At 39.3% G+C, this 27,230-nt stretch overlaps 1 protein-coding gene and 1 pseudogene across 16 annotated transcripts in view; one reads left to right on the forward strand and one right to left on the reverse strand.

The window, feature by feature from the left end:
• Positions 1-27,230, forward strand: part of ACACA (acetyl-CoA carboxylase alpha) — a 330,564-nt gene that overhangs the window by 229,351 nt on the left and 73,983 nt on the right. For all 16 annotated transcript variants that reach the window (XM_005583932.5, XM_005583930.5, XM_005583933.5 and 13 more), the window contains 3 exons: positions 4,833-4,988; positions 7,372-7,518; positions 24,750-25,019. In XM_005583932.5, the coding sequence (XP_005583989.1) occupies positions 4,833-4,988; positions 7,372-7,518; positions 24,750-25,019 (573 nt within the window). The remainder of the gene's footprint in view (positions 1-4,832; positions 4,989-7,371; positions 7,519-24,749; positions 25,020-27,230) is intronic.
• Positions 23,598-24,192, reverse strand: LOC135967842 (large ribosomal subunit protein eL20 pseudogene; annotated as a pseudogene).

Consider the following 27,230-nt stretch of genomic DNA (forward strand, 5'->3'; position numbering starts at 1 on the left):
GTTCATTATAGTAGAAAATGGAACTAACATAGATAGTTGAGTATTCAGGAACTCCTATTACATATCAGCCTCTTGCCCTAGCACATCGTTTATTCATCTGCCAGTAAGGAACAAGGTTGATTAGCTTGAGTTTTATTTTGTTTCATTTTCCTTGTACAGTCTTTGTGCTATAGGCTGTAATGAACACTGATGTCAGGCAGTCATAATGGGGAGAAGAGATTTGGGTAATCCATTGCATAAGTGAATTGATTTCCAATGTGCAGTGTAAGAGAAAAATAACATTTTAGGCTGGGTGCAGTAACTCATGCCTGTAATCCCAGCACTTTGGGAGGCCGAGGCGGGTGGGTCACCTGAGGTCAGGAGTTTGAGACCAGCCTGACCAACAAGGTGAAAGCCCATCTCTACTAAAAATACAAAAATTAGCTGGGCGTGGTGGCAGGGGCCTGTAGTCCCAGCTACTCAGGAGGCTTAGACAGGAGAATTGCTTGAACCCAGGGTTCGGAGGTTATAGTGAGCCGAGATCATGCCACTGCACTCTAGCCTGGGCAATGCAGCAAGAATCCATCTCAAAAAAAAAGGAAAAATAACATTTTAAAATCATCTTTGGGCTGGGCATAGTGGCTCATGCCTGTAATCCCAGCACTTTGGGAGTCCAAGGTGGAAGGATCACATGAGCCCAGGAATTCGACAGTAGCCAGCACAACAAGGCAAGACCCTGTCTCTACCAAAAAAAAAAAAAAAAAATTAGCCAGGCATGGTGGCATGCACCTGTAGTACCAACTACTCAGTAGGCTGAGGCAGAAAGATCACTTGGGCCCAGGAGTTTGAGGCTGCAATGAGCTATGATCGTGACACCACACTCCAGCCTGGGCGAGAGAGTGAGACACTGCCTCTAAAAATAATAAATAATGCCTTTATTGAGGTGCAATTTACATATAAAGAAATGGACTCCTTTTGTGTGTGCAGTTCGATTCATTCTGTCAAATGTATACACCATGTAAGTACTATCACAGTCATGGTAGATAACATCTCATCACTGCAGAAAGTTCTCTTATTCCCCTTTGCAGTCAAAGGTAGAAGCACCAACCCTGGCCTTAGGCAACCACTGATCTGCTTTCTGTCACTATAGATGAGTTTTGCCCGTCCTAGAATTTAAACAATGTGTACTAGTTTGTGTCTAGCTTATTTTACTCAGCATAATATTTTTGAGGTTCAGCCATGTTACATAGATTATGCATATATGTTCCTTTTCATTTTTGAATAGTATTCCGTTTCATGGAATTTTTTTTTTTTTTTTTTTTTTTTTTGAGACTCACTATCTTTTGAGTCTCACTATCTTGCCCAGGCTAGAGTGCAGTATTGTAATCATAGCTCACCACAGCCTCAACCTCCTGGGCTGAAGCAGTCCTCCCACCTCAGCCTTCCAGGTAACTGGGACTGAGGGTGTGTACCACCATGCCCAGCCAGTTTTTAAATTTTTTGTAGAGATAGGGTCCCACAATGTTGCCCTGGCTTGTCTCGAACTCCTGGGTTCATGGGATCCTCCCACCTTGGCCTCCCAAAGTGCTGGGATTACAGGTATGAGCTGCCATACCCAGCCCCATTTTATGGATTTATCGAAATTTTTACATTCATTTATCAAAATGTTTATATTCACAGATATGTTTTGGCAGGTAAGGTGACTAACTGGGAGCTCTGACATGTTCCAAGGAAACAAGGCTTTCCAGAGTTTCCATCACATATAGCTTTGACTAGCAAGGGGCACCCCCAAAGGGCAGGCAATATCTTGACACCATTTTCATTTCTATTTCATTTGGGGATTGGTGACTGCCAACTCAAATATTAGATGGTTCTGTATGAATTAGTGGGAGGAATTATGAGAATAGAAGTCTCTATTGAGTAGGAGAGCATAAACTAAGACCACATGCCTGTGATGATAGTTTACAATGATTTGTGTGAGGAGTTACATGTATATTTCCTAAGTCCATATTCAAATTATTGATACTAAAAAAGACTGACTGTGTGTGGTGGCTCACACCTGTAATCCCAGCAGCTGAGGTTGGGAGTTTGAGACCAGCCTGACCAATATGGAGAAACCCCATCTCTACTAAAAATACAAAATTAGCTGGGCATGGTGGCGCATGCCTGTAATCCCAGCTACTCGGGAGGCTGAGGTAGGAGAATCGCTTGAACCCAGGAGGCGGAGGTTGTGGTGAGCCGAGATCACACCATTGCACTCCAGCCTGGGCAACAAGAGCAAAACTCCGTCTCAAAAAAAACCATAAAAAAATAAAAAAGGACTGAAACTCTAATTCTCATTTTCTTTTCTTTTCTTTTTTTTTTTTTTGAGATGGAGTCTTGCTCTGTCACCCAGGCTGGAGTGCAGTGGCATGATCACGATCTCAGCTCACTGCAACCTCCACCTCCCGGGTTCACACCATTCTCCTGCCTCAGCCTCCTGAGTAGCTGGGACTACAGGGGCCCGCCACCATGCCCGGCTAATTTTTTTTTTTTTTATTTTTAGTAGAGACAGGGTTTCACTGTGTTAGCCAGGATGGTCTAGATCTCCTGACTTCGTGATCCACCTGCCTCGGCCTCCCAAAGTGCTGGGATTAAAGGCGTGAGCTACCACGCCCAGCCCTCTAGTTCTCATTTTCTTATTTTCCAAGATAACCTGTTGATGGACATTTGGGGTTTTATTTCCTAGTTTGAGCTATTAGTAGTAATAAAGCTGCTGTGAGCATTCATTTACAAATATTTGTATATATATATTTTTATTTCTTTTGGGTAAATACGTAAAAGTGTAATTGCTGGGACACAGTAAGTATATGCTTAACTTTATAAGAAATTGACAAACTGCCAAAATGTTTGTACCATTTAAATTTCTGCCAGCAATATACATATGTACCTAGATTGTTTTCTCCAGTCCCCTTCCTCAGTGCACGATTATGTTGCTTAACTATGACCAGCGTGTCTTCATCCCAAAACTTGGCCAAACTGAGCCTCAAACCCTATACCTACAGGTCTTGTCTCTCTTAACAGACAAGAAATGTAGTTCTAGGAAGCTGCTGCGTTTACCCCATTTTCTTATTTTGATTCAGCTTACCTGCTGAGTACAGTTTTCTCATATTGTACCCTTGCCTTACTTAACACTTTGAATCTCTTAAAACATTATTGCTTTTACTCTGACATTCCTAAGACATTACTAATTCTGCTTCCCCCAGGGTGACTTTTCCTATTGACCTTATGGAAGGGGACTGGGAGCTCCAGTCTCTGGGCCTTTAAAGCAGCCTGAGACATGTTTTCCTCATAATAGGACCTGATTGACAAATTAGCAGAACACTCATTCCTCTGAGCTAAGGGGCTAAGGATTTACAGATGAACTGTACCCAGGATTTAGGAAAGTACTTAATTCTATTCCTGTGCATATATATCAGGTTCACAAATCTATTCATTAATGGTAGACTTGTGCTTATTTTGTAGGTCTGAATAGATATGTGGGTATACACATACCCTTACATCCCAATCTCCATTTGTATTCACTGCATGGGAAATTTATATTTTATGTATCCATGCATAAAGTGCCTAGTTTAGTGTTATACAACCTCTGGGCACTCAATAAATATTAATTGAATTGAAATAATGGCATCCCTTATAAATATTCATAAGCAAATAAAACTATCTAAATATATGGAGTATGAAGCACTCCTCTAGAAATATTTGAGTTAAAATGATTAAAAACCAGTGTAGTGATTTCATTATGTGACAATATAGGTATTGCAGGAGCTATTCACTAGTTGTAGACAGTATCTTGAGGAGAAGTAAATATGTATATATATGTATATGTTTTTAATATACATAATATAATATAGTTATTTTACTGTATGTAAAATATGAGGCTATGTCTCATGGGCTAACAAGAATTAACTATCTAGATGGATGGATGAAATCCACTTCTAGCAGAAATCTTTGAAGCCTTTGCATAGATAGTAAGACTTATGAAGTACCATCTAATCAAGTGGACTAAAGGACTAAAGCAAAGATGATATAGTAGAGTCTTGATCTGGCCTTCTGCCATTGGGGAAAGAAGAGAATTATCTTTACTGCATAGCTGTTCTTCAACTTCAATACTAGGGCTGCTCAGACTAGTTAGTTGATGTACTTCATTTCTGAGTATATGACATTCAACTCACTTTAGATGGCTAGCATGGTCAGTCTGTCTTTGAGATATGAAATGTGCACCATGCTTTCTTGTTTATTTCTTTTTTTTTTTTTTTTTTGGATATGGAGTCTTGCTCTGCTCTGTCACCCAGGCTGCAGTGCAGTGGCGTGATCTCGGCTCACTGCAAGCTCCGCCTCCCAGGTTCACGCCATTCTTCTGCCTCAGCCTCCCGAGTAGCTGGGACTACAGGTGCCCGCCACCTCGCCCGGCTAATTTTTTTGTATTTTTAGTAGAGACGGGGTTTCACCGTGTTAGCCAGATGGTCTCGATCTCCTGACCTCGTGATCTGCCCGCCTTGGCCTCCCAAAGTGCTGGGATTACTGGTGTGAGCCACCGCACCCGGCCTGCTTTGTTGTTTATTTCAACTAATCTAAAAGTGAGAGCAGTTATGGTGTATGGCTGGTTATATATATATATTTTTGGAGTTGGTTAATCTGTGGAGAGGTGAGACCACCAAGTACCCAATGTTAAGAGGTATAGCTCAGCTACTCAACCTACCAAAAATGTTTTCGAATAGATAGCATTTGTGCAAAAAAGCCCCTCTAGGCAGTTCTCTGATTTTTTTTCTGTCTCTTAACTCCCCATGCCTTCTTTTTGTTTTTTCTTGCAGATCATGTTTCAGGCATATGGAGACAAACAGGGACCACTTCATGGAATGTTAATCAATACTCCTTATGTGACCAAAGACCTGCTGCAATCAAAGAGGTTCCAGGCACAATCCTTAGGGACAACATACATATATGATATCCCAGAGATGTTTCGGCAGGTAAGATGCCTAACCGGAGGGTCTGACGTGTTCTAAGGGGCAGGGTTTCCCTGAATTTCCATCAGATGCAGTTTTGGCTAGAATGGGGCACTCCACAAAGGGCAAGAAATATCTTGACACTGTTTTCATTTCTGTTTCATTTGAGGGTTAGTGACTGCCAACTCAGAGATTGGATGGTTATTTATGAATTAATGAGAGAAATGGTGAGAATAGAAGTCTCTATTGAGTAGGAGAGAGTAAACTAAGATTATTTGCCTGTGGTGATAGTTTACAGTGACTTGTGTGAAGAGTTATATGTGTATTTCCTAAGTCTATATTCAAATTATGGATATTAAAAAAGAGATCTGGTACTTTAGTTCTCATTTTCCAAGATAACCCTGGTTCCTAGTTGATAGCCTAGATTAATATGATGAGAATCAATATAGATAGCATAGACAAATGGATATAGAGTTCATGGTACACAGTTTAGAGTATAAGTTTTTTGTGGGAGATTTATTATAGCTGAATAAAAACTAGCATGAGAAAATACAACATTATGAATCTCAACCTCTATATGAAAATAAATTCCTTCAGTCTGTATGGTGAATCATCTCTATGCCACACATTTTTCTTCTATCAATAGAAGGCAAGAAAAGTATATCACCAGTAGAAAATGCAGCCAATAAAGAATAAGGTATCAAAAGAATACTGAATTTGTCCTTTTTAAAAAAATCTATGAATATAGGATTTTTCCAAGTTCCCTAGTCAATACTACCAGTATTACCACATTTGAATTTTAGTAGAGTATATATGTGGCCTTAGTAAACAGTCTATGTAGAATTTCTGTGTTATTCACAAATACAAGAGATTACCTCTATGCAACTATTTGTTTACAAGTTCTGTCTCCTGAAAGATATTTTCATTTGGTATTTCCCTTTTATAGCATTGCTAGCCTAAAAGCTGAGTGTTAATTCTGTTTCCCAATGCCAGTGCTATAAATATAATATAAATCACATTCTAAGTAATTCTTCCTATATAATAGGCATAAATATAGTGATTAGGACACATAGGTATATATGAGTCATTTGGGCTTCAAATGTTGCTTTGAGGCAAGCAAAGAAAGAGCTGAACTAGCTCCCACTTCACGAGGGATTTATAGGAAGTTGGGAATGGAAATCATAATATTTTTTAAATGAATAGGTATGTCTGTTTTTTTTCAAAATTGAGCAGAATTGATCTGCACATTTACAAATAGTCACACACATCTAGTGAGCTAATTCCTGTGTATGGCCCAACAGCTATGAATAATATTAGAAAGAGGTTTCTTCCCTGGAATTTCTAGTAGAAACTTCATTCTGGCCTTCTTGGATTTTCTTTTTTTTTTTTTTTTTGTTTTGAGACGGAGTCTCGCTCTGTCGCCCAGGCTGGAGTGCAGTGGCCAGATCTCGGCTCACTGCAAGCTCCGCCTCCCGGGTTCACGCCATTCTCCTGCCTCAGCCTCCCGAGTAGCTGGGACTACAGGCGCCCACAACCGCACCCGGCTAATTTTTTGTATTTTTAGTAGAGACGGGGTTTCACCGTGGTCTCGATCTCCTGACCTTGTGATCCGCCCGCCTCGGCCTCCCAAAGTGCTGGGATTACAGGCGTGAGCCACCGCGCCCGGCTGGATTTTCTTTTTATTAGCTGAGTGTCATGTCATTTTCCTGGATATTCCTTTGTTGTCAAGTTTCTTTTTTTTTTTTTTTTTTTTTTTTGAGACGGAGTCTCGCTCTGTCGCCCAGGCTGGAGTGCAGTGGCCGGATCTCAGCTCACAGCAAGCTCCGCCTCCCGGGTTCACGCTATTCTCCCGCCTCAGCCTCCCGAGTAACTGGGACTACAGGCGCCTGCCACCTCGCCCGGCTAGTTTTTTTGTATTTTTTAGTAGAGACGGGGTTTCACCATGTTAGCCAGGATGGTCTCGATCTCCTGACCTCGTGATCCACCCGTCTCGGCCTCCCAAAGTGCTGGGATTACAGGCTTGAGCCACCGCGCCTGGCCGCTGTTGTCAAGTTTCTTTAGGATTTTCTTTTTCTTTGTTTTAAGGAGTTGATGCTACTTATTTAGTTTTCTAATGTTAGTATTCCTAGGATAGTGTTAGGTCTTTACTGTTTGTTAATGCTCTGGTGCTGATTTGGAATCACTCAGTAGTTTGACTTTGTTGGAAAAGTGCCTGACTTTTGGCATGTAAAAAATAATTACAAATCTATTTTAACTGAGAATGGGAGCTGGGGAATTTAGTCTAATGTTTACACTCTGCGGAACACTTGGAAAAGAAAGCCAAACCAGATTGACTGAATCTTAATAATTATTTTTGTCTATATTGAAGTTATTGTCACTGATTAGTCAAGCTTCTTTTCTCCACTAGTCCCTGATCAAACTCTGGGAGTCTATGTCCACTCAAGCATTTCTTCCATCTCCCCCTCTGCCTTCTGACATGCTGACTTACACCGAACTGGTATTGGATGATCAAGGTCAGCTGGTCCACATGAACAGGCTTCCAGGAGGAAATGAGGCAAGTAGTTGAAACCCCCCTTCCCTTTCTTATCTCTGTGCCCACTAGTACCAGCTTTCTGTGAGGTGTTCATTAAATAGCACTGCAGCATGGTAGTCTTGTTTGGAGAGTTATTAGAGAGAGCATTGACTGGGTATCAAGAAATTGTTAATTTTCTAGGTTTGATAATGGTATTATGATTTTGCTTTTTAAAATAGTATTGTTTTAACACAAAGAACTCAGTTTTAAAAAAATAAAAAGGAATATTGTTTTCTTTTAGAGATACAAACTGAAACATTTACAGATGCAATGATTTGCTTCTAAATAAAGAGGTGTGAGGGTGGATGTGTAGATGAAACAGGGTTGGTCATGAGTTGATCATTGAAGCTAGGTGATAGGTACATGAAAATAGATTATTTTCCCTGTTTTTGTCTATGTCTGAAATTTGGGGATTTTCTTTTTTTCTTTTTTCTTTTATTGAGATGGTGTCTCACTCTGTCACACAGGCTGGAGTGCAGTGGCTCAATCTCAGTTCACTGCAGCCCTGACTTCCCTGGCTGAAGTGATCCTCTCACCTCCGCCTCCTGAGTAGCTGGTATTGCAGGTGTGCACCACTACACTTGGCTAATTTTTGTATTTTTTTCTAGAGATGGGGTTTCACCATGTTGGTCTCAAGCTCCTGAGCTCAAGCAATCTGCCTGCCTCAGCCACGCAAAGTGCTGGGATTATAGGTGTGCACCATTGTGCCCAGCCGGGATTTTCTATAATGAAAATATTTAAAGTATAGTTTTGCCTAATATTTTTTCTTATTTGGATTCATATTAATAAATGCATTCTTCATTGTCTTTTCCATGCTCAATTCATTTGATCTGGTGCTGTTGTGAGCATGATAAATGTGTTCTTGAAAGGGCTTAATCAGAATTAGGGGTTCAAACATAAAAGAATGTAACAAAGAACCCATTTTTTTATAATTATCCCAAGAATGCATTTTCTAGCCTTGGTATCCTTTCTCTCAGAGTGACCCATGAATAGTGATAAAAAGGCATATTTTGCCCTATACTCTTGTCCATGCATTATCATTCTTTCTGATTTTAACTGTGCTTCTAATGTACAGTTATAACAATGACAATACCAGTAACAGACATAAAAAGAGATATTTTTATTTCAACCTTAAATAGAATCCCTAGATAGATTTCATTCCATTGAAGGAGTAATCTTTACCTGTGTGTTCACTGTAAATAGGCTGGGTAGACCTTTGGAAATGATAAGCAGTTTGTTTCTATTTTATTCCATCTTTTTCAAAAAAATTTCACTATATATACAAGGTGTGTGGCTATTTCAGTAATATGCCAGTGGATGCCAATAGTAGATGATTTGGTATCAAGATGGATGCAAGCATTGGACCAGATGGAGAGTATCAGACTTGTAGGAGTCTCAACAAATAGCAAAGTCAAGAGGATTGTGGTGGGAGGATGCAAAACATTTTGACAAGCATAGATATATACTCATCAGCACACAAAGTTGAAACAGGTTTGTGCCACTGTATGTAGCATCTGCCTAGTGAGCCCCTCAGCAGCAAAGAAAAGCTCCATTGTGCTAGACTTAAATTCTGATTCATTGAACAGTGTAGTCTTCAGGAATGGAAGGTACCCTTGTGAACATGGGGCTGAGAATAAAATGGTTTTAACTAATGTAATTAAAACACAAAATGAGATTTTTGGCCACGTGAAAGCTAGCTGCAGTGCTGTGTGAAACCCCTTGCCATGATCTTTCTCTCCTGCTTTCTTTCTGCCCTCATTCTGTGTTTGAGCGAATGGAGACTCAGGGAATAGTGAAGTCCCAGAGGGACAGAGCTCTGTTCTTGCTGAAATTACAAGCACAGAGCTGCCTGGGCATGAACATGTAGTGTTTACTCTGCCAGTATGAATACAAATAGTCTTATTATACGGGCCTCTGTACCCAAAGACCACACACACACACACACACACACACACACACACACACACGAATTTTTTAAAAATTAAAGGTTTTTTTTAACCCCTTTAAGACCTAACAAACCTTAGTGGAAAAGATATGTCTTAAACAGTTGCCTAGGACTATAGCTATGAGTAGTAGTAGATCTAGTATAGGAGCCATATGTTTTCCTTTGTCCAGTGCTTTAATAGTTTTGAAACCAGAAAGTGAATAGTATTTGTTCAAAAGATTTTGAGTTTTTGTCAGTTCTCACTTTCTTCTTGTTCTACAGTTTTCCCTCCTTAGTTGCCTATTTTCTTTGTTCTATTTTTCTTTTCAAATGATTGACTAGGATTGAAGCTGAGTGTTAGCTTGCTGTTTCTGAGCCTTTGAGCTCGGGAGGAGTGAGACTGATGTTCTTTTGTGAGCAGTTAGTGACTAATGCCCAGGATGGCTGGTGAAGTCAGTCATTGGCCTTAGCTAGATTATAGGGCACTGCACAACAGGAATGAGGTTGGGGTATTAGTATCAAACTCTGCTACCAATAGCTTGAACATACAATGGAGCGTGTCTACTGAGAGACTGACCCATCTAAGGATGGAGTTTCAGCAGTCAGAACTCTGAGGGACAGCTGTGCCTAAGAGATGACGAGGTGTCAGTAGGATATATTTCCTCATGCTGAGCCCAGTTTTATCAGGGCAAGTTGACTTTCAGCTATTGCGGTTTAATTTTCTTTGGCCAAAGAGCAAGTTTGTCATGAGCCTGGCACTCTACATATTACCCCAAGAATGATATGAAGGGAATGAAAAGAGCTCATGCTGATGAGATTTGGAGCAAATCTGTCCTGTCCCAAAGAGAATGGGCATATGAACAGAGCCTTGAGAAATAGTTTTATTAAAAAAGAATAAAAAATTGAGCTGTTAATGTTCTGAGAGCCAAGGCTCAATGTAAATGCATTGGTGCTATGTAGACATTAAATCATCATAATGTGGTGTTCTCCAAAAGTGACGGCTCTACCCGGTCATCATTGTGGGTGGTATTGCATTACCTTGAAGGATTGGAGTTTCTGGGTTTGAAAACTAGCACATGGATATAAGGAGTAAGGGTAAAATGAGAGATTCCTTTAGAGTTTTCCCATGAATTGAAGTGCTTTTCTCCATGATCGAAGGCAGAAAACCTGCACTTATCAGACCATCGACTGTATGGGTGGCCAGTCTTTCTAATTTTTTTTGCAGGACAGTAAATAGGTAAAAAGGTGATGGGACCAGGACTTGGACCAATTCAGTTCCATTTAGTTTTAGGTAACTTCTTTGCCATTTGAGGAGGAATATTGGCTGTTTCAGTAGAGATGTGACCTGCATTTTGAACATTTATGCCTGTGTTTAGAGCAGTAGAAAGAGCTTTTCTGATGCGGTATTAGCTACTGTCTCCTTTCTATTTTCCTAGCTGTCCCTTCCCCATAAAGAAAGATGTAACTAAAGGAATACCACCTAATGCATGATGAAAGGTATAGGAGAACACATTTTTCTCATTGTCATATTAGAATGGCATTACATTTAATATGAATTTAGAGTAGAAATAAAAAAGATGTAGACTAAATCTGTGAACTACGTTACTTGCAAATAGCTCCAAAGATGAGTTGTCCAAGATTTTTCTTAATAGTTTCAAGTAAAGATGAAAATTGAGGAAAATGTGATTGCGACATAGACTAAACTGATCTCATTTCTAGCTGCTGTGATGCTAGAAATGCCCATCACTGTATGTAAATACACAGCTACATGAATGTGTGCTGTTGAGCCTGGATACAGAAGAAATGCAGCCATCTAACAGTTCTACTTTACCACTTCTCAATTTTGGAGGAATTGTTTTCATTTTCCTGCCAGTTTACTAACCTGTTTTGATCCTTTGGTGGAAGCTATAATTGCAGGTGGGGACATTTTGAGTAACAGTTCGCAATCCAGTACAGCTGCTTTTCGCACTAAATCCTGTTATTAAAAAGCTCAGGCTAAGATCAAGCCAAGGGCTGTAACGGACTTGACAGAGAACAACTTAACTTTGCCTGGTAGGACAAAGACAATTCTAGCCTTCTTGAGACTATGCTTATGTTTATTCTGAAATAAGTTATTAGTGTTCTTTTATTTTATTTCTTTTGATCAGCTCTGCAAACTAGACCAATAATCTCTAAATTGGGCAATGCTGAAATATCGGTTAGAGAGCAACTACCATAATAGCTTTAGTGCTAGTAGAAATTAGAACCCTGTTTTTCTTACCATATCAGAACATGGGCAGCTTTTTAACATCCTGTCTCATCATGCCTGTCATAATGAAAAACTGAGATGAGAAGACGATGTTGCGATGTTGTATTTGGAAGCAGTTATAGTAAGTAGGTACAAGATGTATACCCAAAAAAGGGTTGGTATTCAGAGACTGGAATTCTTGGTATAAACGTTTTTCTAGGAGGAAAGTATATTGAAAATAGAATGCAACTGGGGCCGGGTGTGGTGGCTTACACCCGTAATCCCAGCACTTTGGGAGGCTAAGGCTGGCGGATCACGAGGTCAAGAGATCGAGACCATCCTGGCCCACATGGTGAAACCCCGTCTCTGCTAAAAATACAAAAATTAACTGGGTGTGGTGATGCGCGCCTGTAGTACCAGCTACTCCGCAGGCTGAGGCAGGAGAATCGCTTGAACCTGGGAGGCAGAGGTTGCAATGAGCCAAGATCGCGCCACTGCACTCCAGCCTGGTGACAGAGCAAGACTCCGTCTCAAAAAAAAAAGAAGGAAAAAAGAAAATTGAATGCAATTTGATGGTTACCTCTATACACACTATCACTCTTAAGAACTGTGGTAGCTCTAAGGCTTCATTTTTCCAGATGGGCGCTAGGTGTCAGGGTTTTTCCTTCTCAGCAGCTTAGCATTCACATGAGCCTCTTGAATTGCCTTGTTTGTTGAGGCAGATTCACTGGTGTCCTTTTTTCAGTTGGTATAGTAGCCTTTATCTAGTGTTCCTACAACAAGCAATTGCAATTTTAACTCTTTGGTTGAAGATCCTTTGTACCTTGCATTAGGGATCTAATTTTTTTTTTTTTTAAAGGAAGAGGATGATTGAAGAGGAAGTAAAGTAGTGTAAATTAAAGTTTAAAGACTAGCTTACAGCCAGGCATGGTGGCACATGCCTGTCATCCCAACACTTTGGGAGACCAAGGTTGGCGGATCACTTGAGACCAGGAGCTTGAGACCAGCCTGGCCAACGTGGCGAAACCCTATCTCTACAAAATATATATAATTTAATTATATATATATATAATTAAATTAGCTGGGCATGTTGGCAGGCACCTGTAACACAAGAATCTCTTGAGCCCAGGAGGCGGAGGATGCAGTGAGCCAAGATTGCACCACTGCACTCCAGCCTGGGCGACAGAGTAAGACTCTGGCTGAGAAGAAAAAAAAAAAAAAAGACTAGCTGCCATCGTGACTGGTATTTTGGTTTTAGTCCTGCTTTATGTTTTCAGGGGTAAAATGGTGGGGACAGTGGGGATTAGGGGTTCAGTTTTGGAACTGCTCAGCCCTACTAATACCCATATTTAATTATTGTTTAATTGTTGGCAATGTACTGATATCCTGTATCTCCCAAAGTATAGCATCTCATTAATTTTTTTATTTTAAACATATAAAAAAATACACAGTGATATGACAAATACCCCTGCATCTACTGACCAGCTTAAACAAATCTTACCATTTTGACTGTGCTTCTCACTTACATGTCACTATAATCCTTTGAATCTCTAATTTGAGTATCAAAAAAACAATTTAGGAGTTGGTAGGGAAAGGAAGTTGGTAAGCTTATATAAGCCGAAAAGATTAGAAGAAATTAATTAGTAGATCCATTTTGACAGTTGTTAGGCTGGACCTCTTAACCCAAAGGACCTCTTATTTTAGAAAAACCACCATAACCCTCTGTCTTAATTCACTTGGTTGACATTTTCCATGCTCTCAAAGGAATTGCTTGGGTTATCCTGGACTCAGATTCTAGTGGAAAGCATTATGTTCTAAAACTGTGCCTATAGAGAGTGTGTATATGCTTATGGGTTTTGGTGGTGAGAAAAGGGTAGACCATTTCTCATGAACACAGGACCCAAATATTTAACATTAGATTTTTTATATTGTTTTACTCAGTTTAACCTCAAAATAGCTCCATAAATGTGATGCTAATTTGGATGCACTTTACTGTGCTTTTGTTTCCTTCTTTTGAGATCAGTTTGCCTTTTCATGCTGCATATAGAAATTGAGTCAGTGTCAGTCTTTTAGATATATGATAGAAAAGAGGCATATTTAAATTGTACTACGCTGAAGGCGAGTTCTGAAATAGACCTAAGTGAAGCGAGTCTGAAAAACAGGACCATGGTCTATGCATTGATTGTTCAACTTGTAAAAAGGGTCTTTGCCATCAATCTGTCCCTAAAGATAGGAGAATGTTTATAAGTGCTTTAGGATCCTCAGCAGAAAAGGGTCAGATACATATGATTATGTATAATTATGATTATCCATAAATGATTATGGTTATACATAAGTATTCATAATTTGTGCTTGCCTTATTTTTCACCAAGGCTTTGAAAAATCAATTTTGAATCCTTGAGATTAAGTATAAAGATATATTATGACATATATGGTAAGATAGTTTTATTTTAATTCTATGTTTTTTTTCTTTTATTCCCATTCTAAGTAAGTATATTTGGCTGTAAGTCTTTGTCTAAAATGATCTTCCAAACCAAATTTGGATCCCTCATTAGAAAAATATGGAGGCTAATTTTGAAAAATAAGTCTTCCTACCATGGAATTACTTCTAATGAATTTCTGACACTGTTCTTTTAAGATGTATAAACTTTTCTCAGAATTTCTTCTGAATGACTATTATTGGTGTTGGAGATTTCTCATCAGGTTGAGTAGTTTTTACTCATTTTTTTGATAGCAAAATGAGGCTCAATAACCTTGATTGACTTTGAAAATCCTAATGCATCCACTGGCTCACTAAAGTAGCACTTGTGGAGGGCTCCTCAGTTTCTTTCAAAAATAAGTCTAGAGATAGCCTTCAAACAAAAGAATGTACTTGCCAGCATATTTATACCTGTCTTAAGTTGTAAGATTTTACTGAAAAAGAATGTGACATAGTACCCTATGTCAAGAAACTTTACAGCTCCAACCAGAGGCAATAATGAACATCAGGACAGCAACAGATGACACTAGAGAATGAGGTGTAGCGTGGGGCACCAGAGTTCAGCACTCATTCGTATGATTAATGGACAAGGCTTCTGGGACTATAGTAGGCCAACCTGGTTAATTTCCATATCAACCAATTAATCCTGGGCCCCATTTCTCAAATACCGCTGGCTTCTATGTGCTCCACTGCATGTTTTTTAAAAAATAATTCCTATGCTTATTAAATTACTGTGTGTACATGTGTAAAATTACTGTGGTTTCATGTATATAAATGTTACAGGGAGAAATAATTCCCCTGTTCAAAACTATTATTTCTAATCTTTGATAACATTTTCAAAGAATTACCTCTGGGATGAAAATTTTTTGCTCTAAAAGTTATATTTTTCTTACCCTTTTATCGCTGTCTAGAGAGGTTGAGGTGAGTTTGTTCAGCCATTTTTGAATTATCCAAGCATGAAAAAAAGAGTTTTTCAGCTCTTAAGAAAATTATTTTGAGCTCTTTCATGTGATCACATAACACTAAACAATAGAACATTGATATCTGGCAAATAATACAATATGGAAAGGCATTGACGTATTTTTCAGCATGGCTTTTGCAAATGGCACAAATTAAGTCAAATATTGTATTTTAAGCCTTATGGCTTAAAAATATGTATTTTAAGACCTATACAGTGTTTTCTGATATTTCATCAAGTATGTTTTATTAAGAGACTAACAGGAGTTAAAATTACTATGATAATTATTTTCTGATAGTATATAATTAAAAGTACAGATTTAATATTCCATACAAGATACAAAAAGGGGAAGGAGGTAACATTTTGCTATGTATCTGAAAAGGAACTCAAGCTCAGGTTCCTTCTCTCTGGGTCTTAGTTTTGTCATCTTTATGATGCAGATGATGCCCAAGTCTGGGTTAGCGCTAACATGCTTGGATTCTTTGTATTGCTGCTCAAGGGCCTTGCAGGGTAGTCATCTTCCTGGCATTAGCAGAATTAGAACAATAGCTTTTACAGACTGTTCCAAAAACAACTCAAGCTTTAGGCTTTTAGCATGAATATAACAAATACAGCTTTAACATCTCAGCCACAGCCTAACCTGTATTTAAATCTGTATGGAAAGGTGTTGTTATAGCTCAAGTCAAAGTGTGGAGATGTAAGAAAGGCAACTGTGGCAAAGATACTCCCTTTCTGCTTCCCACAGCATAGCTAGAGTTGATGGATACATCTTTCACCCTTAAAAAACAAAATCCTGGTATGTTTTGCCCCTTAGCTTTTCCTGCAAATTTCTTTGTTGAGCTTAATATTGTTTTATTTTGTAGTAACAACAGCAGCTTTGGAAAGTGCCTGTGTGCGCTTGCACATTCTATTCACACTGATAGTACAATTAATGTTGATGTCAATTTTGGTGTTAATTTGGGGTCATGATTAGTGTTGACACTTTGTGTCAGACTAATGGCATTTATGGGCACCATCAGAGTAAATGTTAATATTATCATGTTTTCACTATCTGTTATAGTAACATTAAACCGAGGTCCTTCCAGGAGAAAAAATACATATATGGATAGATAGATAATGCTGTTCTGTATCACTGGTGTTACTCAGAGAGAAAATGACATCTCAGGGCAGAATCCTAATCACTGTTTGGAGCATCAGAAATAATGATCACCTCTGATCGGAGGTTGTGAATAATTCATTTGGTTTGATTTTCACGTCCTGTCCAGTGATACTTTTCAAACCAAATGTGTTTCTACAGGAAAATAATGGTCCCACTTCTTATGGAAATACTGTGGCACAAATCATTTTACCCACATAAAAACAGTTAAATAAGACTGTTCTCTTCTGCTTGCCTTCTCCTTCCCATCCCCTCCTCCCTCACTTGAGCGTGTTCATTCCAGAATCAGAATGTAGCCAGAGAAATATTTTCTGCCTTAGAACTTGTGTAAGGGAAACAAATATTTATTTCTGCTTATCCTTAGCTTATTCCCTGTAGCTCTTTTCATCCTCTTCCCTTTTTCACTTTAAGATAATTAGCTTAGGTTGATAACCCTAAACCTAATCAACCTGCTCATTGGAATGTTCTGTTATGAAAAATAACCTGAAATTAAATATTTTAAAACTTATTCATGGCTATAGTAATGAAAAAATAATTTGTAGTAAGTACCTAGGACCACTTGGTTAGTCAATGCACGAGAGAAGCAGCGATCAGAGAAGACGACGCTGGCACTGCCTGTTTGAGTCTAAAACTCATTAGACCATAAACCCACCCACTTATAAGCAGGCTGTAGGCTACCTTTTTGTTAATTTCTTAGCTCTTCCGTCTTCCTTCAGCTCTTAGTCCTGGCATGTCATTTTCACCAGGTTTCACCTGGATAAAAATGTTAGAGAGAAAGAGAAGACCCCCAAAAAGGGGGATTCAATGATGGGATCTCCTTTAGTCATTATTCTTAAGTTAATATACACGGCAGATTGGGCTTAGGTGAAATCAATGAATGTCACATTGCTAATCACATTGTCACACTGTGTATACTTTTATAGTGATTGTGGAATTTTCTATATGAAATCTCCATTGTGTATATAATATAGATAGACCCATCTATAGAAAGTAATTTGACTGAAAAACTTACAGTGTACTAATTAGAGGGTGAAATATGACTGTCTTCTGAAGCAATGACCTAATCCTTTGAGATGAAGCTATTCATTGGTAGAATATTTTGAACCATTTCTCCTGAATGTTGTGACCCCTTTTTTTTTTTCCTAAATCTAACAAGGGCAGGGGAAAGCATTTTTCAACCTAGTTTTCATCATCAGACAGAAAGTATTTTGCATTCAGAAACCATTTCCAGTATCAAATTCAATTTTGTCAAGTGATTAGTTGAGTTTGGTAGAGAATAATTTAAAAACACAAAACTGGAAATGGCTATGATGCTTCTACACTGGAGGAGAGCAGTTGCTATTCTCAAGTTGCAAGCTTCCTCTCAGTGACTTTGCATCACAACTGGATTATTGTGTTGTATGCCTTTGCAGCTGTTACAGACCTGCATCTGTTGACACCATGTGTTCCTACCCATGACTGGTAGAAGAAATAGGGAATGGGTGATTGGGTACCTTCACTGCCTATCAGTGCAAACGTCCTTTTATGTACATATGTTTATAAAGTTCTTTAGCCCCCTTCAAGATGAAAGGTTCTGTATAAATATAAGCTTTCGATTTTAGTACATGTTTGTAATACATGTGGTACAGTCCTAAATATGTATTTAGCTGATAGGCACTGTTCTTGTCTATTGTACAAATATTGACTTTAAAAATATAAATATGTATTCAACCATCAGACCAGAAAAACACTGAAGCAGTTACTTCTCAGGTAGAGACATTAATATTGTATAAACCTATGTATACATATGTTTACACTCTACCACATCATTGCAGAGCATTTCTTTTTAGAAAATGAAATGATAACCCAACAAACTTAGTTCTTGATATTTCTTTCTCTTTAAAGTGAGTCTCGATTTTTAATTTTCATATGTTTATCTCTTTCAAATTTTATATAAATAAGATCTGTTGTAGTATGACTACAATCTAGAATTAGTTCCTCTAAAATATGGGAAATTGATTAGGCTGGTGAGATTTTTTTCCCCCTTAATTTTTTTTTTTTATTATGGAAATGCTCAAACGTACACTAAAGTAAGCATAAGTAATATAAACTCCCATGTACCTATCACCCAGTGAAGAACTATTTGGTAGTTTTCTTTTCTCAGTTATTTTTTATTTTATAAAAAGTTAAAGTTATCAATGCAATATAAACACACACAAAAAAATTTGGAGAATGGAAAAAAAACCAATACAATTTCATCATCCCAATAATTATCACCTCATTTTGCTGTTTCTTATTTATTTTTGTTTTTTCAACATGCTTTTCAACTGATGAAGCTGTCATTCATACTATGCACTTACTATATACCAGGCACTATCCTAGGACCTAACATGTATTTAATCCTTCCAACAAACTTATGCAGTAGATTTTTATTACCCTTGTTTTACCAGTGAAGGAACCGAGGTACAGGGAGGTTGATAACTTACATAAGGGTACATGGCTAGAAAGTTGAGTCTCATTTCTGTCAAATTATCTTAGATTCGGATTCAGAAGAGTCTCAGAATGTGGCTCCTGAGTCTGACCCCTTTTCTAATTTAGTATTACATCATGGGTATTTTTAAATGCTCTTCCTAATCTTCATAATCATCATCTTATAAGGCTGTACAGAACAGTAACAGTGATCTTGCTATCCAATTTACTTCCCTCCAAAATAATTTTAGGTTTTCAGGAAAGTTACAAAGATAGTATTAGACAGTTCCGGTATACCCTTTCCCAGCTTCTCTTAATGTTAACACCTTATATAACCATGATATAATTACCAAACTAAGAAATAAATATTGATACAATTGTGTTAAATAAACCACAGACCTCTTTTTTTTTTTTTTTTTGCCAGTTTTTCTCCTAATATCTTTTTGATTAAGGAACATACTTCCTTAATTTCTCTAGTAAAGAAAATACCATTTCTTGGCTGGGTGCGGTGGCTCATGCCTGTTACCCAGCACTTTGGGAGGCCTAGGCAGGTGGATCACCTGAGGTCAGGGGTTCAAGACCAGCCTGGCCAACATGGTGAAATCCCGTTTCTATAAAAATACAAAAATTAGCTGGGTGTGGTGTTACCTGCCTGTAATCCTAGCTGCTCGGGAGGCTGAGGCAGGATAATCACTTGAACCTGAGAGGCGGAGGTTGCAGCAAGCCAAGATTGCACCACTGTACTCCAGCCTGGGCAATGGCCTCAGACTCTGTCTAAAAAAAAAAAAAAAAAGAAAATACCATTTTTGTGTATGTGAACCTCCTTTTAAGAAATAAACACTTTGGGAGGCCAAGGCAGGCAGATCACAAGGTCAGGAGTTTGAGACCAGCCTGGCCAACATGGTGAAACCCCATCTCTACCAAAAAAAAAAAAAAAATATATATATATATATATATATATATATATACACACACACACGCGCACACACACACACACACAAAATTAGCCAGGCCTGGTGGCATGCACTTGTAATCCCAGCTACTCAGGAGACTGAGGCAGGAGAATTGCTTGAACTCAGGAGGCAGAGGTTGCAGTGAGCCGAGATTGCACCATTGCACTCCAGCCTGGGCGACAGAGCAAGACTCCATCTCAAATAAAATAAAATAAAATAAAATAAACAATTCACATTAGCTATAAGGACAAGTTACTTAATTTCTCTGTGCCTTAATTTCCTTATGGCAATAATAACAGCTACCTTTGAGTTAATAATAACTACCATTTGAGGGCTTTTGTATGCCAGGCTCTGTACTAGTTTAATATGGTGTTACTCACAACAGTACCTCCAGAAAGAATCTGTCATCCCCATTTTATAACTGGAAAAGTGAAGCTATAAAATGTGAAGTGTCCAAGGTTATACAGCTAGCATAAAGCTGAGATTTGAACCAAGACAGCTTGACTTTGCAGCTTAAGCTCTTAACCACTATCAGTAGTTGTCAGCTTTTAGAACAGTACAGCAGATAGTAAATGTTCAATTAATGGTAGTTATTATGATAGCTATTGTTATTTTTAAAATAAAATAGTTTAAGACTAGGACTCTTATTCCATGACTTCTAAAATATATGTGGCAGACAATGTTCTGTGCCCTTGGTGTTAACTATTTTTCAAGTATTATTTTTAGAAGTGAGGCAGGGCGCAGTGGCTCACACCTATAATCCCAGCATTTTGGGAGGCCGAGACGGGAGGATCACTTGAGTTCAGGAGTTCAAGACCATCCTGGGTAAGATGGTGAGACCCCGTCTCTACAAAAAATAAAAAAAATTAGCTGGGCATGGTGGTGACACACACGCCTGTGGTCCCAGCTACACAGGAGGCTGAAAGGGAGAATCACTTAAGCCCAGGAGGCCGAGGCTGCAGTGAGCTGTATTTGCACCACTGCACTCCAGCCTAGGTGACAGAGCAAGACCCTGTCTTAAAAAAAAAAAAATTTTTTTGAAAAATAAAAAGACTCTGGAACTAGCAAGCATTATTACTCCCTTACTATGTGTAGTGTTCCTGGGAAGCACTAGAGGAGATGATAAAATTGTTCAAGATGGTAAGCCAAGAGCAATCCTAGGCAGCCTATGATTAGTTATCAGAAGAATTCTCAGGCTGGGCAAGGCGGCTCATGCCTATAATCCCAGTAATTTGGGAGGCCGAGGCAGGACGATGGCTTGAGGCCAGGAGTTCAAGACCAGCCTGCAACATGGTGAAATCTTGTCTCTACAAAAAAAAATGCAAAAATTGGCCGAGTGTGAAGGCACATGCCTGTAGTCCCAGTTATTTGGGAGGCTGAGGTGGGAGGATTGCCTTAAGCCCAGGAGTTGGAGGTTGCAAGTGAGCCAAGATTGCACCACTACACTCCCACCTGGGTGACAGACCGAGACTCTGTCTCAAAAAAAAAAAAAAAAAAAAAATTCTCTACACAGAGGTCTTAGTAGGAGATCAGAAAAGAGAGGAATTACTTTAGGCTGGGAGAAGCTTTACTGAGGAAATGGAATTTGGATGAACCTTTTGGAATGGGTAAGATTTGGACAGAGTGAGGGGAGAGGAGAGAGAAAGACAAAGTTTTTTATGTAGAAGTTAATATAGTAGATTTCTGCTTTTAATAGTGTGTTTATCAAACCCATGGCTATTATTTTCTTAATTTCGCATGTGGGGACATTGAAGCTCAGTAAAATTAAATTAATTTTCTTAAGATCACACAGTTAGTTAATATAAATGATAGCACCTGGATTTGGATCTAAGTTTGTTGGACTCTAAAGCCCATGTTCACCTTTATATGCCCTATCCTTTGATTAGCAGTGAAATCTAAATTTTAATGTAAATTGAATAATAAATGCTTCCTTAGATGTTTGTCCATCATGCTACCTCAGAACTGAATGTCTTCCAATCAGGAATCTTGCTGCACTAAGACTGGAATAACACTCTCTATTCTGTAATGGTACTTTTTAAGACAGGAGGAGGGGTCGGTCGATGAGCAACACTCTTTGGAAAGACATTGATAAAGAGTATTGTGTTCTTGGTGCTGCTGTGTTGACACCTAATTAGAAGTCAATATTGCAAGCATAATGACCTAGCCAATTGCTGAACTCACTGCCCAAGTGACACAGTTAGAGTCCCCAGGTAGTAATGAAAGATAAGAGTATTATTTGCCTGCCCAGTGCCACATGGTCACAATGTTTACATTAGCACACAAATGCTGAAGTAGATTCTTCAGGGCTTGTATCTAATCTGCTTCTGGCCTATGTGGCTAAGGTTAATATATCATAAAATTTGGTGTAAAACCCAATCTTTCTAACTACAAATGCATTTAGAGGTAAATTGACAGGAAATAGCTTTTCCTTCCTGAAAAACAAAAGATTTGGGGTTAAGGGGGCATGTGCGAAGGCAGATAAAATATTTCTGCTTGTACAGGGATTATATTAACTAGCTTCTTAGAAACCATAACCAAAATTATCCTGAAATTTGAGTGTTCGCTGTGCTATTTTTTGAATGATCTATTTTTCCTTCCTTTCTCTGTCTTTAATGAGTAGATGGAGTAATACCTTATCTTAGAAAGTGATTGGATTTTTTTCTTTGTGTTATATCCATTTTGATTTGTATTTGGCCAATGGTGTGATATATTAAATAGCTTATATTTATCTGTGGGTGTTTCATATATATATTTCCTAATGCTGAGAATCACAAATAGCTGTGTAGAATGCTTCAACCAGCCTGATTACAGTGGATGTGCAATTGGATTGAGAAATGTGTACTCAGAGCTTATGATCACTGGCCCGGTTGAGTCTGGGTGATGCATGTGGCTTTCCAGGGATGCTGCTATTTACATCTGTTAATGGCCCTTCTTGATGGCCAGCTCCCCATTGAGGTGATATGCAGCAGCCTGGGGATGAGGGACCAAGGCTGCAGATGTGGCTGGGCTCCATTAGGCAGAACCAGGGATGCTCATCTGGTAGGTAGGCTTTGTGTTTGGTGGCGAGTGGTGGGGGCAAGGAGGGGGGCAAGAGACAGAAAGAAAGGGGGAAAAATGAATGGAAAACATTACTTATCCAGGTATAGGGGAAACAGGCAGACATTAAAAACTACAGCTGTAACTAGAGTATGAGTGAATAGAATAGAAAAGAAATGGAACTAGCAAATATACAAGTAGAAGGATTGACTAGTTCTCATATCGAAGGGGATTAAAACAGGAGAGGGCTATGAGAGTGTGGGAAGAGACATGTCACCTCTGCCTTTTAAGTCAATATCATTTATTTATGTCGCTGGCCATATGCTGCTGAACAGAGAGCAGAGATTTACATATAGTGCATCAAGAGATTAGTTCTTTCCATCCTTTGGTTTTCTGGTGCTGGGAGAAAGCAAGAGATGCTCACAAGGATGCAATGTTGAGCATTAGTAAATTCTTGCAGAAATGGAACGTACCTGAAACAAACCAGTAAGGAGTGTTTCTGTTATTCCTATCAAATGCTAGAGGACAGTACAAGGAGCCTGGATCATGAAAAGTGTACAGTCCATGAGAAGTGATTCTTTTTCTGCTTCCTTGTGTGTTGAAGATTTCTTGGAACAAATGTCACAAAAGATGGAGATAGTGTCTGTGTTAGTCCATTTGTGTTGCTATAAAGGAATACCTGTGGCTGGATAATTTATCAAGAAAAGAGGTTAATTTGGCTCATGGTTCTGCAGGCTCTATAAGCATGGCAACTGCATCTGTTGGGCTTCTGGTAAGGGTCTCAGGAAGCTTATGATTTTGGAGGAAGGTGAAGGGGGACCCAGCCATTACATGGTGAGAGAGGGAGCAAGAGAGAGGTGGGGGGCAAGGTGCCACACTCTTTTTTTTTTTTTGGCACCATGACATTCTTGAGTTAATTTGAGTCACCCCTGGGTGAGAGGGCCCTGCACCTAGAAGAAGGTGTTGGGCCTCTTGGTGGTGAAGTATGGCTTATGCTAACCATGCAGGATCCCGTGGGGCAATGGGAACTTGATCTCAGAGTCATGGAACTGTTTGACCGCCAGCTGGCAGCACTTGCTGACCGCAGTTTCCACCTTCATGATCTGGGTGGAGTGGGCCTGTGTGTGATGCCAGGTGCCCATGTCTCACTAGCACTGGATGACAGCACCCATGGTGGTCAAGTCCTGGTATCCAGTACATGTTGTGGGTGCTGCTACAGGAGTCGTAGTGCAGCTAGATGCCAGATTTCTTCACCTGCAGGGGGGATTTCTCAAACACCTACCTACAGTAGACAATTTTCCCTGAAGACTTCTTATCTTCTTTTGCTGAGATACCAAGTACCAGAGGCGGGACTTGGCAATGACATGATTAGGTGCAAAGATTCACATACCACAGAAGGGCAGCATGTGGCATTTGGGGATGGGCAGGCAGCAACCCACCACCTTGTACTCTCGTAGTGTGCCCAAGGCGTTCATAGCACTCTCTACATGCTTGCTTTCACCCGCAAAAGGCCACACTCTTTCAAACAGCCAGATCTAGCATGAACTCAGATCAGAGGGGAGCACCAAGCTATTCATGAGGGATCCACCCCATGACCCAAACACCTCACACCAGGCCCCATTTCTAACGTTAGGGATCATATCTCAACATGAGATTTAGAGAGGACAGACATCCAAACCATATCAGTGTCTTAGTATATATGGCAGTAAAATGAGAAATTAATCAACAGTGCCATGGCATTCTTACACATGTATCCTGAGTGCATTTAGATTTTGGCTTTTCTGCCTTCTTTGAGCAGGCCCAAAGAAGGAATTGAGACAGTTTTGAAATACACAGTAGATCAGCTGTTCTCAGCATAATCTAGCAGCATATTAGAATGTCTTTTTAGTTTCCCACAGGGAGTGTGGCTCTTTAGCAATGTGTATCTTTACATAATGGCTGTGCCTAGGTATACTCTGATACCTTCAAGGAACCTGGAAAAAATTCTGCATGTAAAAAACTTCTGTTCATTCGTTTGTTTATGCCTTTCCAGATTGGCATGGTAGCTTGGAAAATGACCTTTAAAAGTCCTGAATATCCAGAAGGCCGAGATATCATTGTTATTGGCAATGACATCACATACCGAATTGGGTCCTTTGGGCCTCAAGAGGATTGGTTATTTCTCAGAGCTTCTGAACTTGCCAGGGCAGAAGGTATTCCACGCATCTATGTATCAGCCAACAGTGGAGCAAGAATCGGACTGGCAGAAGAAATTCGTCATATGTTTCATGTGGCCTGGGTAGATCCTGAGGATCCTTACAAGGTACACACTAAGAACATACAATATTTCAAAGTGCTATATGGTTATGCTACATGTGTGGATAGGTAGGGGAAAGGTAGAGGTTTAAGTTCAAAAATCACCACTTATGGTAAAAATTAAATATAAACAAAATTATTTATGAAAATTCCTTAAGACACCATATTAGAGACAAATTATTTCTCAATATGTTCACCTGGTTTTTCTTCCAACTATAAAACAGGTTGCTGTTTCTTTGGTTGAGCACTAGATGAAATAGTAAGTATGCATTTAGTGTGAGACATGCTAAACCAAAAATATCTATCTTTAAACTATTTCATTGTGGCTTCCAGGATTTATGGTCAATCATCAACAAAATCCCTTACCTCCTCATCTTCTACTCCAACCTCCTTGTTCACCTTGAGATCTGTCTCTCCTCTAAAGATATTGCTTCCCCCGTAGCCCTCTGGAGTACTGACTGATTTCTGTCTTTCTTTTGTACCACTGAGCCTGGAAGGGGAATATTGTCCTCTTTACCCTCCTTGCTGCTTCCGGACACCTCTCCCTTCTCTCTGAAAAAATCCCATCTTTGAATCTCATGTCATCAGACTGTGCTATACCCTCACTGCTCCTTGTGTTTCCTGATCCTTTGGTCACTCCCTCTCATTCTTTGCATCTTTTAGTTCCTGGCACATTGTCACTCTGTCCATTACTACTAGTCATGTGATAATTCTTGGCGATTGCTATATCCACATAGATGATCCTTCCCATAATCTGGCTTCTTGGATCCTTGACTCCTTTTCTTCTAATGGTTCTATCCTATACCCTAGCCCAGCCTCTCATTCCCCATAATCTCAATTTCAAGTATCTCTTTCTTTGCCACCCCCTCCGTCCTCTTTTCAGCTCTCTCTCTAGTCTGACAATCCTTTGAAATCATCAGGACCATTGAGTTGAACTCATTGATCCTCCCACCTTTCTTCTGTTCTTCACTCCCTCTTTACACCTCATTTCATTCCTATCTAGCTTAAACTCCAGGGTTAACTCCTTGATTAATCATTATAATCACCATCTTTTCTACACCTTCAACTTTCTCTCTCAACTTGCTTCAACTTGCTTCTCTCTTTGCTTACTCTGTGCCTTTACAGAAACCTTGTTTAAATCCAATTCTCTCCATTCTGCTTCCATGCCTGCACCTGCCCAGCTCAACTTTGATGGAGAAAAAAACAATTCTGTTGACTGGTCTTACTTTAAATTCAAGCTTACCAACCTCCTGGATGACGGTTTCACATCTCTCCCCTCAAACCTCTAACATCTACTTCCCTCTCCCCACTCAGCTGATATTGTCAGACCTTGCTTCCCAATATTCAAGAAAAGAGAAACAATGAGAAGAGAGCTTCTACAAGCTCCCATGTACCTGCATCCGTTGTGCCCTTACTCTTCACCTTCTCTTCTACACTTTGAATGAACAGTTCCTACTTCTGTCTAAAGCCAATCCCTCCTCTTGTACACTTGATCTCCTTTCTTGCCAACTTAAGTGTATGATTAACACTTCTCCCTGCTCTTTCATGCATCAGCACTTTTTCCTTCTGTATTGTATCAGCCCTTGTAGCATACAAACACCCCTCCAGTCACTATCCCTCCCTTCCTTCCTTTTATAGGAAAATGTTTTTAAAAGAGTTGTTTGTTCTTGCTGTCTCCAGATGTTCTTCTCCCATTCCCTCTTGAACCCATTTCAGTTGAGCTTGCACCCTTATCATTCCACTGTAGCTGCTTTTTGTCAGGGTCACCAGTATTCCATATTACTGAATTCTATGGTGAATTCTCAGTCCTCACCTTAGTTATTTGACAATAGCATTAGCATTTGACACAGTTAGTCATTCCTTCATCCTTGAAGTACTTTCTTCTGTTGGCTTCCAAGAGCCCAAAGTCTCCTTTTTATCTTCCTGCATTTCTGGCTTCTCTTTTTCAGTTTCCTTTGCTGCCTTTCACATCTCTAAATATAAGAGTATTTCAGGAGATGATGGAAATACTCTATATTCTGACTGTGGTGGTGGCTACTTAAGTACATACATTTGTCATAACTCATCACATTATAACACTTAAAACTGATGAATTTTGTTGCATGTAAATTATACTTCAATAATAAAGTTCACAGAACAACTTTATTAAAATATGAAAATTGATCCAATACAGGGGTTTTTTTGGGGCTGATGAAAATATTCTGGAATTAGTGGTAAT

Source organism: Macaca fascicularis, chromosome 16 (assembly GCF_037993035.2).
Source record: "Macaca fascicularis isolate 582-1 chromosome 16, T2T-MFA8v1.1".
Taxonomy (NCBI): domain Eukaryota; kingdom Metazoa; phylum Chordata; class Mammalia; order Primates; family Cercopithecidae; genus Macaca; species Macaca fascicularis.